The 15,739-nt window shown below is 46.3% G+C and overlaps 1 protein-coding gene across 1 annotated transcript in view; it reads right to left on the bottom strand.

Moving 5' to 3' along the window:
• The window catches only part of TRIO (trio Rho guanine nucleotide exchange factor), a 431,915-nt gene that overhangs the window by 192,718 nt on the left and 223,458 nt on the right, over nt 1-15,739 (bottom strand). The window contains 1 exon segment of the mRNA XM_008164380.4: nt 7,826-8,017. Coding sequence (XP_008162602.2) covers nt 7,826-8,017 — 192 coding nt within the window.

The raw sequence follows: 15,739 nt of genomic DNA, 5'->3' as shown, positions 1-15,739 counted from the left end.
GTTGACTGCATAGTGGGCTGTGAATGGGTGCACCGATGACCAGGTGGCTGTTTTACAGGTCTCCTGGATCGGGACATGCACCAGGAAAGCTGTTGAGGATGCTTGTGCCCTTGTCAAGTGAGCTGTGATCGCCGGGGCTGGAACCTTGGTGAGCTCATAGCAAGCGCGGATGCAGTCTGCAATCCACGATGATATACGTTGTGCCGAGACCAGAAGCCCTTTCATTCTATCGGCTATGGCGACAAACAACTGCGTTGACTTGCGGAAAGGTTTAGTTTGTTCCAAAAAAATGCCAGGCTCCTTCGGACATCCAGAGTGTGCAGGTTATGGTGACTCAGGTCCGTGTGTGGTTTAGGAAAGAGCACTGGCAAACAAATGTCCTGTCCCATATGAAATTGTGAGACTATTTTAGGCATGAATTTCGGGTGTGGCCTGAGTTGTATTTTGTCCTTATAAAAAACCGTATAAGGAGGCTCCGAAGTTAGGGCCCTCAATTCGGACACCCTCCTCGCCGACATAATGGCCACCAGGAACGCCACCTTCCAGGAGAGGTGAAGGAGAGAGCAAGAGGCCAGGAGCTCAAACGGGGGCCCCATGAGCTTGGAAAGGACCAGATTAAGGTTCCAGGGAGGGACCGGCAGGTGTGAGTAGGGGAACACTCTCTCCAGCCCTTTGAGGAACTGCACCACCGTGGGGTTAGAAAACACAGAGCATCCGGATTCCCCCGGGTGGAATGCTGAAATGGCAGCTAGATGCACTCTGATTGAGGAAGGAGCGAGACCCTAATGCTTGAGGTGCAGGAGGTATTCGAAGACGACTGGAATAGTGGCCTGGAATGGCTGTATCTGCTTAGGCTCAAACCAGAAGGAAAATCTTTTCCACTTAGCTAGGTAGGCTGCCCTAGTGATCCGGGTGGAGTAGGCACCTGCGGTCCTGCGTGATGAGATCCTGGTGTAGGGCCAGGGCAATCGGGGTGGCCACTGACAGCTCTAGCAGGATTGTAAAACAGTGCTGATGAGGCCAAGCTGGGGCGATCAAAATGATCATCGCCTTGTCCCTGCGAACTTTGAGGAGGACTCTGTGGATGAGCGGGAGCGGAGGAAAGGTGTACTTCAGACACCTCCAAGGGATCGTGAATACATCTGCAACCGAGCCCGGACTGTGGTTCTGGAACGAGCAAAACTGCGGACATTGGCTGTTGTCCTTGGTGGCAAAGAGGTCCATTTAGGGAAACCCCCACTTCTGGAAGACTGATCGCAAGATGTCCGATCTCATCGACCACTCGTGCATGTGGTACGACCTGCTGAGGTTGTCTGCTAGCTTGTTTAGTTCTCCTGGGAGATATGACGCTACGAGATGGATGAAGCGGGCTATACAAAAGTCCCACAGGAGAAGGGCCTCTTGGCAGAGGGGAGAGGCGCGGGCTCCGCCCTGCCTCTTTATATAAAACATGACGGTGGTGTTGTCTGTCAGAAATGTCACGCTGTGACCTTCCAGAGTAGCGTGAAAGGTTTGGCAGGCTAGATGAACCACCCTGAACTTCTTCACATTGATGTGGAGTGACATCTTGGCCTTGGACCACAAGCCCTGTGTCCTTAGGTCCCTTAAGTGAGCTCCCCAGCAGAGGTCTGACGCGTCTGTCACTAGTGTCAGAGCAGGCTGCGGTGAGGCGAAGGGGATACCCTCACAGACTACTCGCCGATTGAGCCACCAGCGCAGGGAGTCCAACACCTGGGCTGGAACCGTCACAACAAGGTCTAGGGGATCTCTGCCCGGGTGATACGACCGGGCAAGCCATGCTTGTAAAGTCCTGACACTTAGTCGAGCATATTTGACTACATGAGTGCACGCCGCCGTGTGCCCTAGGAGCTGCAGACAGCATCTGGCCGTGGCAGTGGGGAACCTTAGCATCAAGTCTATGACCCACTGGATGGCCAGGAATCTGGATTCCAGGAGGCTCGCTCACGTCTGCACCGAGTCCAGCACTGCCCCAGTGAACTCTAGCCTTTGCGTTGGTATCAGGGAAGACTTGGGCACATTGACGAGAAGACCCAGCCTGCGGAAAGCGTCTAGGGCCATCACATAGGAGCAGACCTCCTCTTTGGACCGACCCATGAGGAGCCAATCATTGAGGTATGGGTATACCCATATTCTCCTCTTTCTCAGGAAGGCTGCCACTACTGACATGCATTTTGTGAACATGTGGGGGGCTGCCGCCAGGCCAAGCGGTAGGACCGTAAACTGGTAATGGTGCTGGTTTATGGTGAACCGCAGGAACCGCCGTGAGCGGGGCGAATAGCATTGTGAAAGTACGCATCTTTCATGTCAAGGGCAGCATACCAATCCCCCGGATCCAGGGACGGGATAATAGTGCCTAGGGAGACCATGTGGAAGCGGATTTTGACTAAGAACTTGTTGAGCCCGCGAAGGTCTAAAATGGGCCAAAGGCCCCCCTTTGCCTTTGGGATGAGAAAATAACGGGAGTAAAACCCCTTCTCCCTTAGTTCCCGAGGGACTTCCTCCACCGTCCACGCCTCTAGGAGCGACTGTACCTCCTACATAAGGAGTTGCTTGTGAGAAGGGTCCCTGAAGAGGGACGGGGAAGGGGGGTGGGTAGGAGGAGAACTGCAGCATGTAACCCACTTGTACCATGAGCAAGACCCAACGGTCCAACATTATACGGGACTACACCTGGTAGAAGTGGGACAAGCGGTCCAAGAAACAAGGGGAAGGATCCAGGAGCTGGGTTGGTACGCTGTCCTCGAGCGCAACTTCAAAACCCCTGCTTGTTGCCAGGCTGGGGCTTGCCCTGGCCCTGGCCCTGGCCTTGGCCTTGGCCTTGATTAGGCGTGTTATTCTGCCTAAATCTGTTGTCTCTGCCCCTCCTGCGATAAGGCTCCTGCCTAGGGCGAGGCTGGTACTGCCGTTGCTGCGAGGGTTTGGGCTTAAATGGCTTCCTCTGCGTCACCGGCGTGTGCATTCCTAACGACTTGAGGGTTGCCTGGGAGTCTTTAAGGCTATGCAGACTGGCATCCATCTGGTCGGAAAAGAGGCCAGACCCTTCGAAGGGGAGGTCCTGGATGGTGTTCTGGACCTCTGGCGTAAGGCCTGAAACCTGAAGCCACGCCGAGCACCTCATCACCACACCTGAGGCGATTGTTCTGGCTGCTGCGTCTGCTGAGTCCAGAGAGGCCTGTAAAGAGGTCTTGGCAACTGCCTTTCCCTCTTCCACGAGGGCCGTGCACTCAGGCTGAGAGCTCTGGGGCAAGGAGTCTTTAAATTTGGAAACTGCTGCCCAGGAATAAAATTGTGCCTGTTTAGGATCGCTTGCTAGTTCGCAATCCTTAATTGGAGGCCCCCAGAGGAGTAGACCTTCCTGCCGAAGAGGTCCAAAGGTTTAGCCTCCTTGGCCTTGGGGGCCAGGGCTTGCTGGCCATGACGCTCCCGTTCATTCACGGCTGAGCCGACCAGTGAACAGAGGGCCGGATGACAAAATACGAAGTCGTATCCCTTGGAAGGGGCGAAGTACTTCCTCTTCACCCCCTTGCTGTCGGTGCGGTGGAGGCTGGGGTTTGCCAGACCGTTTTGTAGTTACACTGAATTATCTTTATGAGAGTGAGCGCAATACTGGAGGGGCCTTCAGGGCTTAGGATATCCACCATAGGATCCTCCTGCTCCACCACTTCCTCCGCCTGTAGGCCCAAGTTCTGGGCGACCCTGTGGAGCAGCTCCTGATGTGACCTGTGGTTAATCGGGGGAGGCCCTGACACCGCCGTGCCCACCACAGCTTCAACTGGGGACGATGAGAAGAAGATGAGGGCCTGCTGTGTCTCCTCCACCTGCCCTTCTTGCCCCTCCTCATAGGCAGGGGCACATCCGGGTCCTGTCGGGTTGAGTGTCCCTGGGACGGGCACGGGCTCGGTGCCGCTTTCGCTCTCCGGTGCTCTGGAGAAGCATCTGGTGGTCTGGACACTGTGGCCTCCTTGGGCACGGAGAGGTGCCTGCATGGGGACCCGGACCAATGCACCGAATAGCCAGACCTCGAAGCTCTGGAGGAGGTCCCTTGCTGCTGATGATAGGCCCACGGTGTCCAAAAGGGCCATTGTCCTGGTGGGCCCCATTGGGGATGCCATGCGGTCTGGGGCTCCCTGCTAGCCGGTGCCCTGCGGGCGTAGCTGGAGCGGCCTGAGTCGACCTCAGATTCTGAGGACGCCGACCTCGGAGGCCAAGGTGGTGCCAGGGCACGGTGCCATCAGGAGGCTGGAGAGCAGCTCCTCACCGACCGGGATCGGTACCGATGCTCTCGGGACCGGGATCACTGCCTTCTGCCCGGGACCGGGGATTGCGGCCTTATGTTCCCTTGGTGCCGACTTAGTGACGGTGCCGGGGAGCAGTGTGCCGGTGCCGTATGCTGGCTCGGTTCCGGTGCCATCGAGTCCTGCTGAGTCAAAGGTAACTGGGAATCCACGGAGGCGGAGCTCGACTGGGACCAGTGCCAGGGTGGTGACTTCGAGCTGTGCACCATTGTCGGCTTGCCTCTGGATGGCATCCTTGGTGATGTTGCCAGAGGCTTCTCCTTGCCAGAGCGGGGGCTTGCCGCCGACAGCTCTCTGAGGTCTTTCGCCGCCTCAAAGGTGTCTGGTATGGAGGGCTGTTCTGGGATGTCCTCCAGCCCTTCTTCTGCACTCAACCCACTTAGCCCGGGGCTCGACGGACCCTGCGGTGCCGGTGCATGTCCTGGGGCCACACTGCCCGAGTGCTCGGTCCCTTGGAAGGCACCACCTTCTTATGTGGGGAGCGCCCTCTATCGCCTTTCGGCTGCCCCTTCAACCGGCGCTGGATCACGGACTGATGCCGGGACACTCTGCACCGAGAACTCCGGCGCCGAAGCCGGATGGTCCAAGGCTGCAGGCTGCAGCAAGGACTCTATGAGTAATTGCTTGAGGCAAAAGTCTCTTTCTTTCTTGGTTCTTGGTTTGAAAGCCTTACAGCGCTCAGTCTGGTGCAATTCCCCCAAACAGCGGAGAGAGGAGTCGTGGGGATCACTGAGCAACATAGGCCTGCGGCACACGACACAAGCCTTATGCCCCGCAGCCCAGGGCTGGTGCCGGAAACAACTTCCAGTCACCTATAACAAAGGAAGCTTAACTATCTACTATTAAGAAGTGCTAACTACTGATAACTATTAACTACAGATATCTGCTAACTACTGATAATTACTACACTGTGCTAAGGGATCACTCGCAAGCGAGAGAAAGAGGGACGGTAAGAAGGAACTGAAGGGGGGTCAGGTTGGCGGGGTGTATGTGCACCAGCATAGAGACGCCGCTCTAGGAAGCTCCCCTGCCCACCCGACGGGAGCCACTAAGGGAAAAAGTTTCCGACGTGCACGCGGTGCACGCACACCTAATGTGGAATGGACGTGAACAAGCACTCAAAGAAAAAATACAAAGAACAAGCGTGAGAGTAACATCATATTATGGCATCCGGCCCAAGCAGCCATTTCTCTGCTGGATTAGTCTTCGATTCCCATCTGTCAGCTCAGCAGTGACAATGGGGCCGAATGAAGCCTTTCCACCACTTTCTTGCTTGTACCAGCTTCGCTAACCTTTAAACCTTTTTGTTCCATGACATTCTTCATCATTTCTATCTAACCCACCCTCGGTCTTCCTTTATTTCTATGGCCTTGCACTTCGGTATATATCACTGTGTATGGTATCCTTTCCGGCTCCATGTGTCCAAACCCTCACAGTCATCTCTCTCCAATCTTAGTTCTTGCCTTACCTATTTTATCATCACTTATTTATTTTAGATTTCATAGAAGTTTTTCCAATTCTTAGAAAAAGTAAAGCTCTGGACAGAAAGTCTGAAAAGGGCACCATGAAGTGACAACAAAGTCACAACACTGCTGCAGATTTACAAGCAAGAGCAAGTGCCTAGCGAATGGGGAAAAGCAATAAAAAGTATATATCTATAAAAAAAAAGGAAATAAGGGTGAGTGCAAGAACTACAGAGCAATCCGCTTATTGAGTGTGCTGGGAAACACATTCCCCAAGATGTTGCAAAGGAGAACGAGGGGTATGAGGATGCAGCCCTGGCAGAGGAACAGGTTGCACTGAGACCAACATCAGAGAAAAACACACAACACAACTGAACCTGGTACAAGAACTGTGTAGACTTCACATGGGCTTTTTATAGCATTTGGCAGAAAGGGCTATGGCAAGTTTTGAGTACGTCTGGCGTTCCCAAGAAATTGATTGAGCTGGTAGAAAGTATCTACAGCAAGTTGATGAGTGTGCAGAGAATAGACAAGAAGCTGATGGAATGGTTCAGGATGGCCACAGGAGTGCAACAAAGGATGCGCGGTATCACCGGATTTGTTCCACTTGGTACTAGAAGTAGTCATGGCTGTAGCACTGAAAGATGAAATGGGAGGAGCCAAGTTAAGTGGGAGAACAGCAAATAACCTTAGATTCGCAGATGATATTGACCTCACAGCATTGTCCTGGGTGGCCCTAGAGAGTAACTGACAAGGTAGATCACCAGAGCAGAAAATTCAGACAGATAAGTACAGAGAACACAAAAATTATGGCAATTGGAAGACAGCAGGAAGAGACAAAGATTCAAGTCAGTGACAAAGAACTAGAAGAGATGGAAAAATATAACCTTTGAGGACTGGTATTGAAAATGGGAATTGGGAAGATGACATAAAAAAGAATCTCTACTGGATTAATGATACATAGCAGCACCAGAGGATATCAAAGGAACACAGAGGAAAGAGAAAGTAGATCTACACTGAGACACCAAAAAATAACGCAAAGTATAATAGGTGAGAGTTAATTTTTACGGACTCTCTTCATGTTGCATTAATGCAGCAAGTGTGGGTCTGTAAAGGGGAGAAGTGAGGAGAGCATGAGCAAGCTTGAATACAGAAACCACTGGCTGAATAACACATTTATGTCTAGAGTTGTAAAGCAATCTAATAATGAACATTTTCACAGACCATTTGCCTTTCCTGTTTAATAAAATATATGAAACAGATGTTCACATACTGAAATGCATCTATCCTATAAAACAGTTTGCTGAATGCAGTATATTTTGGATAATGTCCTTTCCTTCTCCACAAGGCATGACTGTTCTTCCTAAATTAAAATTTGCTCAAAATCTCACAGCCAAGGACCAATCAGCTCTATGTGATATAATGTAACAGAATAATTAATAAGCTTCATTAGCATGGTGGTGGGCGGGGGGAAGAGGAGGAGGAAAAAATATAAATACTGATAGTCTATTTGAGGAGTAACTTCAGGAGCCCAATGCAAAATGGTTTTAAAATTATTATCCCTTACTCCATTTAGTTAATCCCTAGCAATCTGAGGTGCCTTCACTCCCCTTGATCTACTCTAATATGGGGGACAGGAGGCCTGGTTCTATTCCCAGCTCTGGGGAATGTCACTGGACTTCTATGCCTTGGCTCTCCCCCACCCCCTGAGCCACTGTCTTGTAAATATAGATTTTAAGCTCTCTCCAGGGCAGCAACTGTCTCTTACTATATCTACGTATGAGCTCCCATAATACAAATAATAATAATCACATCACATTCACGAATAAACAGTTGTCAGGGACTGTCAATGTACAGAGTCAGCTAACACTGTGATGTCAGTAGAATAAGACAGGCTGAGCTCAGTTTTGAATTAAATGCTCACTGTACAGTTGGGGTTCACTGAATCTCATTAGCAAGAGCTGTATGTTATACCAATGAAAATATTACTCGGCTTGCATCCTTTTCAAGTTTGCCAGGTACTTCCATGGTTTGCGGTCAACTTACCTCTTTAACATGAGTGTGAAAAGACACAGACATGTCCAACAGGATCTTGCGTTGCTCCACACGCCTAACAAAATCCTGTATTCTGTCTTCCAACTGATGTGCAGCTTGATAAATCTCTTCTGGGTCACACTCCCCGGTCTGAGCCAGCTGCTCAGCTGCTTCTAGCAATTTATCTGCATTGGTATATGTGTTCTGCAGAAAAATAAAATGATCATTTTACAGGGATAAGTGAACAGAAGGTAATGCTGGCCTGTATCTAAAGACAATACATTGCCCATTGCAGGAAACAAACTGGAAAAAATGAAGCAGTAAAGCATTAGGTTGCTGCAATCTCATGTCAATAACCTTCTCATACTCATTACAGTAGATAGGTAACCGTCTAATCCTCTGACATTGTCCTTTAATACACTGCAGAAAAAGGAACATCTGCAGACAAACCGTCACCTTACATACACCAGGCAATAAAACGCTTTTATGATTTTTTGTATATAGACAATTAGCAGAGTAAAGGAAGGATCTATAAACGTCTGCTGCACTTTGCTTCAGTTTCATAAAAAACAAAAGGACCTTTAGCTACTGTTCCTTTTGGGGGCAGTGGATGGAAATTCTTAGAATTATATGTCTTTGAAGTCCCATTTTAACAACCATCATCCTTTCACATCACTTCACTTCTGTAGTTGAAATGTGTGCTTTTCTCCTGTTAGGAAGAGTGCAACAATATCCAATTCATTCAAATAAAACATGGTGAATATTCACCATTTGTTGTTTATTCTCTTCATTGTTTTTTGCGGTGTTCTAACCACGCAATGAAAACACATCACGAGTGAAGCAGAATTTCTACTAGCATTGAAAATACCCTAGTCCAAGATGCAGGACTTGGTCCATTCCTTCCAGGACTAGTAACACAAATCCACTGCCAGACTGAAGAACAGTTTTAAAGCCTGATATGTTGTAAATTAACATGGTTAAACACCATTTGACAGACCAGTAACAAATACTCTCAGGTCAGAAAGCTTTTCCCAGCACTTATCCAAGAGCAATGACCAGAAAGAGAAGGTTTTAATTAATGTTTTTAAGTAGGGCATTTAGAAAAAATACCATACAACTAACAGCAATGAGGTGCGAAGAGTCAATGGATAAGAAAAAAAATCCTCAGGTTTCCTTGCAAAAGCTGATAAATTTGGCAGTTGTGAGGTGTTGAAATGGCGCATAGGGAGGCAGGTAACTGGAAGTGGGGGGGGGGGCAGGATGAAAGGGCAGTGGGAGGGTTCAGGGGGTAACTCTGGACACAAGTTGTGAAACAGTCTGGTGTTTGTGTGGCAGGGCCAAGTCAGGCAAATTTTGGAAGCAACATAAGGGATCGTTTCCCAGGAGTGGAGTGCTGACTGACTGAGCTTTTTGAAAGGAAGAGTGAGAGTTCAGCAGCTGCAAAAGGGAGAGGAGTCAGTGCACAAAACTGAACAAACAACAAAAATCAAAACCCCAAGAACCAAAAGACCCAAATATCTGACATGAAAATAATCTCCCTCCAAGAGAGCCTCTGTCAATTGAAAGGAGACTTTTTAAACAAGTATATTTCCTTACTTATTAAAACTGAAATGTAGAAATCTCGCTTACATTTATCTTTCATCCTGCGCTCTCTGTTCAGTGTGTTACACTTCCAATGAAATGCAGGTTTCACGCACCAGCACGGTTCCTCGGTGTTTACATTACAAACACTAATGGGGAACTTTTAGCCACTAAAGAGGAAGAAGATGGAGGCCTAGTCTACACGAGAAAAGGGTTGCTGGCATAGCATTACCGGCAAACCTTCCTAATAAAGATGAAGCTTATACCAGCACAAGAGTGCTTTTGCCAGTATAGCTTATATTGAGTCCCCACATAAAAACTGTATTGGCAAAAGCCTTCTTGCTTTGCAAGTATAACTGTGGCCACACTAGGGCTTTAGCTGGTATGGAAAGGAAAAGAAAATAAATCACGCCCCTAATAGATATTACCATACCAGTCAAAGTTTCTATTGTAGACCTGACCTAAAACATGACAAGGAGCCAGGCAATCAGAGTTCTCCTTGTTTGCTTTGCCACTGAGTTACCGGGCAACTCCTACACAAATCATGTGTTCATCTTTGTGGCTCTGTATGTAGAACAGAGAGAGTCTTACATACCTCGGCTAGGGCGGTAGAAATAGTAAAAGGTTTTATTTATTAGTGTGTCAAAATTGCTTTGAGTGGCTCAGTTGGAAAGTGCTTGTGATGTAAAAAGTTTTTGTTGTTTTTTTTTTAAATAACTTCACACAAACTAGAATAAAAAAAACTCAGGTAATGTTTGCATGTTTCTGTAAAAACTCATTCCTATAGCCTCCCTCTCACTTCCCCTAACAAACCTAATGTTTCATCTGATCTTGTTCCTTTAAGCTCAGGTTTTAACTCAATTTTTAAAATCAACATCAACGTTTTGAAATTAACATGGTTCAAAGCCATTCCAAAATACTCCGATGCATTATCTGACAGCAGCACAAACTTTTGTATACCTTGGGATCGACAACCTTGTCGGTCTCAATACTGCATTCAACTATTCAATTTTTTGACTTGTTCAGTATAATAAATTCATTAATTATTTATGCAACAACATTAGTCCCTAGTGCTTTTTGAATTAAACTGTGCACACACCAGACAATGGGTGTCATCTCCCGCTCTCCAACCCTAAAGGGAGGTTCTGAGTCTCTAAGACGTTGTATCTGAGGAAGCCTGCACCCCCTACTCAAAAGCTGTTAGAGCAGAACACTTCCTGGTCAGTACTTACATGTGCCCAGTGCTACAGTCAAAGCTCTCACAGATGAACAAGAAAAGAAGTTCAATGCTCACAATTGTAACCTGAAAGGCTACACTGGCAACTACCTAGGGAACCAAGGGCCCCACCCACAGCCATCTGTGTGACTGAAGAGATCGTTTCCCATTTTATAATTAATCTGACATTTTATTCTTGTGAAATACTATTTAAGACTTCTGAGAGCATCCTCATGATAATATAGCCTGAGCATTTCAGATTTATCTTTCTGCAAACTGGAAGAAGGTCTAGATGAATTAAGAAGTTAATGTAATTAAGAAGTTAATGTCATTTGGATGTCATTTTCAAAAATAGCTCAAATGCTGTATCCTTAGACAGCATGCAGAAAAGAGGGTCAATCCTCAACTCACTTTTGTAAACCTACCTTCAACTAGTAATGACATCCCGTGGAAATGCTTCTTCTTATATAGTTATGCCAGTGTGCAGGAGCTAAGATCCTAAACATGGTGGGTTGTGCTGGAGAACTCCCCAAGACAGACAGATGAATGAAAAGGGTGCAAAGAGGAGGCATCTCTTTACAGATTTAATAAAACTGATCTAAAGTATGCAACGTGATTTTATATCTAGCAGTCAGTTAAGGCTATTCAAGCAGGCTGGGAGGACAAGAGTAACAGCATGGCACTAGAAGCAGTTTATGCCCATTTCCTAACTAGACAGGGAGGCATTCATGGTGTAGATCAGCTTTAACTATCTGTATTTAATTAACATGTCTTTTCAGTAGGGCTGTCGCTTAATCGCAGTTAACTCACGTGATTAACTCAAAAAAATTCATTGCAATTAAAAAAATTCATCGCAGTTTTAATCGCACTGTTAAACAATAGAATACCAATTGAAATGTATTAAATATTTTGGATGTTTTTCTACATTTTCATATATATTGTATTGTGTTGTAATTGAAATCAACGTGATTTCATGTATTATTTTTTATTACAAATATTTGCACTGTAAAAATGATAAACAGAAGAAATAGTATTTTTCGATTCACCTCATACAAGTACTGTAGTACAATCCCTTTGTCGTAAAAGTGAAACTTACAAATGTAGGGTTTGTTACATAACTGCACTCAAAAACAAAACAATGTAAAACTTCAGAGCCTACAACTCCACTCAGTCCTACTTCTTGCTCAGCCGATCGCTAAGACAAACAAGTTGGTTTATATTTACAGGAAATAATGCTGCCCTCTTCTTATTTACAATGTCACCAGAAAGTGAGAACAGGCATTTACATGGCACTTTTGTAGCTGGCTTTGGAAGGTATTTACGTGCCAGATATATATTAAACATTCGTATGCCCCTTCATGCTTCAGCCACCATTCCTGAGGACATGCTTCCATGCTGATGACTAAGGCTACGTTTTAGTCATGGGTATTTTTAGTAAAAGTCTTGGACAGGTCATGGGCAGTAAACAAAAATTCACGGCCCGTGACCTGTCCATGACTTATACTGTATACCCCTAACTAAAACTTGTGTGGGGGGGGGGCGCGGGTCCTTGGGGGGAGGGAAGGGATCGTGGTCCAGGGGTGTCGCGGGTGCCAGGGGAGGTGGCCCAGGACACCCGCTGGTACTGGCAGGGGCTCCCTACCTGGCTCCGTGTGTCCCTGAAGCTCCTAGGTGGCGGAGGGGCTGGGGGCTCCACCCACTGCTCCCGCCATAAGCTCCTGTTGCGCAGCTCTCCCCCCCTCCCAAACACATTCCCCAACCTCCTGCCCCTAGCCCTGAGCACTTCCCACACACCAAACTGCTGCTGCTGGCCCAGGGGCTTCCCGGCTCGGGCAGCCCCTGAGTCAGCACCAGTTGCTACAGAAGTCATGGGAAAGCCACGGAATCCATGACCTCCATGATAGACTTGCAGCCTTATTGATGACGCTCATTAAAAAAATAATGCATTAATTAAATTTGTGACTGAACACCTTGGGGAGAATTCTATGTCCCCTGCTCTGTTTTACCTGTATTCTGACATATATTTCATGTTATAGCAGTCTCAGATGATGACCCAGCATGTTGTTCATTTTAAGAATACTTTCACTCAGATTTGACAAAACGCAAAGAAGATACCAATGTGAGATTTCTAAAGATAGCTACAGCACTCGATGCGAGGTTTAAGGATCTGAAGTGCCTTCCAAAATTTGAGAGGGATGAGGTGTGGAGCATACTTTCAGAAGTCTTAAAAGAGCAACACTCCAATGCGGAAACTACAGAACCCTAACCACCAAAAATCAACCTTTTGCTGGTGGCATCTGACTCAGATAATGAAAATGAACATGCGTCGGTCTGTACTACTTTGGACTGCTATTGAGCAGAACCTCTCATTAGCATGGACGCATGTCCTATGGAATGGTGGTTGAAGCATGAAGGGACATACGAATCTTTAGCGCATTTGGCATGTAAATATCTTGCGACGCCAGCTACAACAGTGCCATGTGAATGCCTGTTCTCACTTTCAGGTAACATTGTAACCAAGAAGCGGGAAGCATTATCTCCTGCAAATGTAAATCTCCTTGTTTGTCTGAGCGATTGGCTGAACAAGAAATAGGACTGAGTGGACTTGCAGGCTCTAAATTTTACATTGTTTTATTTTTGAATGCAGTTTTTTTGTACATAATTCTACATTTGTAAGTTCAACTTTCATGATAAAGAGATTTCACTACAGTACTTGTATTAGGTGAATTGAAAAATACGATTTCTTTTGTTTTTTACAATGCAAATACTTGCAATCAAAAATAAATATAAAGTGAGCACTGTACACTTTGTATTCTGTGTTTTAATTGAAATGATTCTATTTGGAAATGCAGAAAACATCCAAAAATAAACAATAATAGAATACCATTTATTTAAATAACTGTGATTAATCGCAATTAATTTTTTTAATCGCTTGGCAGCCCTACTTTTCAAAGATTCTACAGTAGCTGTCACCTTCATGAGCCATTCCTCAAGAAAATGAACAGCTGTTATGTATTTATATAGCACAAAATATAATGTATCTAGTCTTCATACAAAAGTTAAATGTGAATTAAATAAAATAGCACAGAGTCGTAGCCACCACCAATATAAGAAAATGGACAAGGGCTACCAGGTAACTGGTAAAAGTAGGAGGCTACAATGGTCTCTCATGAGCTGGTTGAAATATAAAAGCCTTACTTCAGCCTTGACTTATTCTACAAACCGGCTCAGGAGGGCATGGTCAGGAAGGGATTTCTACAGACTTGGTCTCTAAACCAAGGAAGCTGATCCATAGCTCAATTAAGATGCAATCGCCATATAAATAAAAAGTTAACTTGGCTTTGTAGAAGAAACACATGGCTAATAGACTCTTGCCCTGTACACCATACATGTGTCTTGGGCAGAAACCATTATGTACAATTGGACATCTCTCAGCCACAGTTGCAAAAAAAGGAATAACTGAGTCAGAATCCAATCCACAAATACACAAGGGAATAAACACAAAATAGTTGTCAGCGTCCAAAGTTTTTTAAGCTGAGAATCTTTTGCCCTACAAGTGGGCTGGTTAAAGGTAATGGACACCAAAATCCTATACATGTGGGGTAAATGTTCTTATGTGTGCAACACAGATCATGAGAAATTTTAGCTAGCAGGGAAGAAAGGGTAGGCTCTAGCGCTGCTTCTTTAAAAGGCAAAATTGGTCAGTTTGATTGTAACTGTTACTACTCACTTATGGCTTGTGTGTGTAATATTGACAATTTTTTACATGTGTGTTACAATCTCCATATTTTGTAGATATATTAATACCTACGGCTACGATTTTATCACGGTTGTATGTTGTGTGCTAGCTTATTCTATGACTTCCAAAGACCTCCGTGATTTCAGCCCATGGTGGCTAGGAGTTGCAGGGTCACCCCGCCACCCATGGCGACTGGAAGCTGGGGGACCCCTGCGGGCGGCGGGGTGACCCTGCACCTCTGGGCTGCTCTGGGCAGCGGAGGGACCCTGCAGCTCTGGGCCACCTCAGGAGACGGGGGGATCTCGCAGCTTCCGGCCATCTTGGGCAGTGAGAGCCCCTGGAGCTCTGAGCCCCCACAGGCGATGGGGGCCCCTGGAGCTCTGAGCCAGGGCCCCCACAGTTGCCCAGCCACCACGGGTGGTGTGGGGACTCCGCAACTCCCCATTTTGTCATGGATATTTTTAGCAAAATCAGGGACAGGTCACGGGCTTCCATGAATTTTTCTTCATTGCCTATCCGTTACTTTTACTAAAAATATCCGTGAAAGTATTAGCCTTATTCACAACTGCTAAAGAAAGCATTTTAACCTATAGCCAATGTGACAAATCCCCTTTACATTTGCATTGATGGGATACATAAACATACTGCAGGCCAAGGTCTTCTACCTATTGCCCTTGTTGTAGAAGACCAATGTTACCCTGTACAGTGAGCAGATGAAAGTGTCAATCTTTCATCAGAATGTTTAACCTGTGATGAGATTGAAGTCTGCTGACTTTACAGGGAATTATGAACACTTTTTGCATGTTGTGGGCTAGCTCATTCTATGATTCTTTTGAGCAGTCCTGGGGAGCTGGAATCTCAACTACCCTGGAGAAACAGCATAGGAGGAAAAAAGGACAGATCACCTGTCGGAACTTGTCAGCTCCTTAGCTGAAAGCGAATAGTTCAGCATTTACTAGTGGCTCCAGGTGATTGAGCAATGTAGACAGGTGGGATTTCAAGGGGATGATGCATTCTCATCTTTTTTTGTAGAGTTGACTCTGATAACCCCAGGTGTGGCCAGGTTCTCTGATCAAAGGAAAAACGTGAATAACTCGAAGTGTATGTAGGGAATAAATACACTTCAAATTTAACCTTCATCTGCAGTCACTCTTACAGAACATAATGCATCTCATAGCAAAAACTGTCATATGCCCAAACACAAGTGAACAGTAGGAGTATGTGAGAGACATCACATTCATTGTTATGTTAAGCCCTGAAGTATAAAAATCAACTGTCTTATTTGGAATACACAAAGCAGGGATGCATGTTTGTTGCCTGCTTATATTTGGTTTAGAGAAGGGAAAAATCTCGAAGGGTGTGCCTGTCTTGGCAGTCACCACAGAACCAG

The sequence above is a fragment of the Chrysemys picta genome, chromosome 2 (assembly GCF_011386835.1).
Source record: "Chrysemys picta bellii isolate R12L10 chromosome 2, ASM1138683v2, whole genome shotgun sequence".
NCBI classification, from domain to species: Eukaryota; Metazoa; Chordata; order Testudines; family Emydidae; genus Chrysemys; species Chrysemys picta.
The sequence above is the reverse complement of the archived record's forward strand: the minus strand, read 5'-3'. Positions and strand labels throughout refer to the sequence as shown.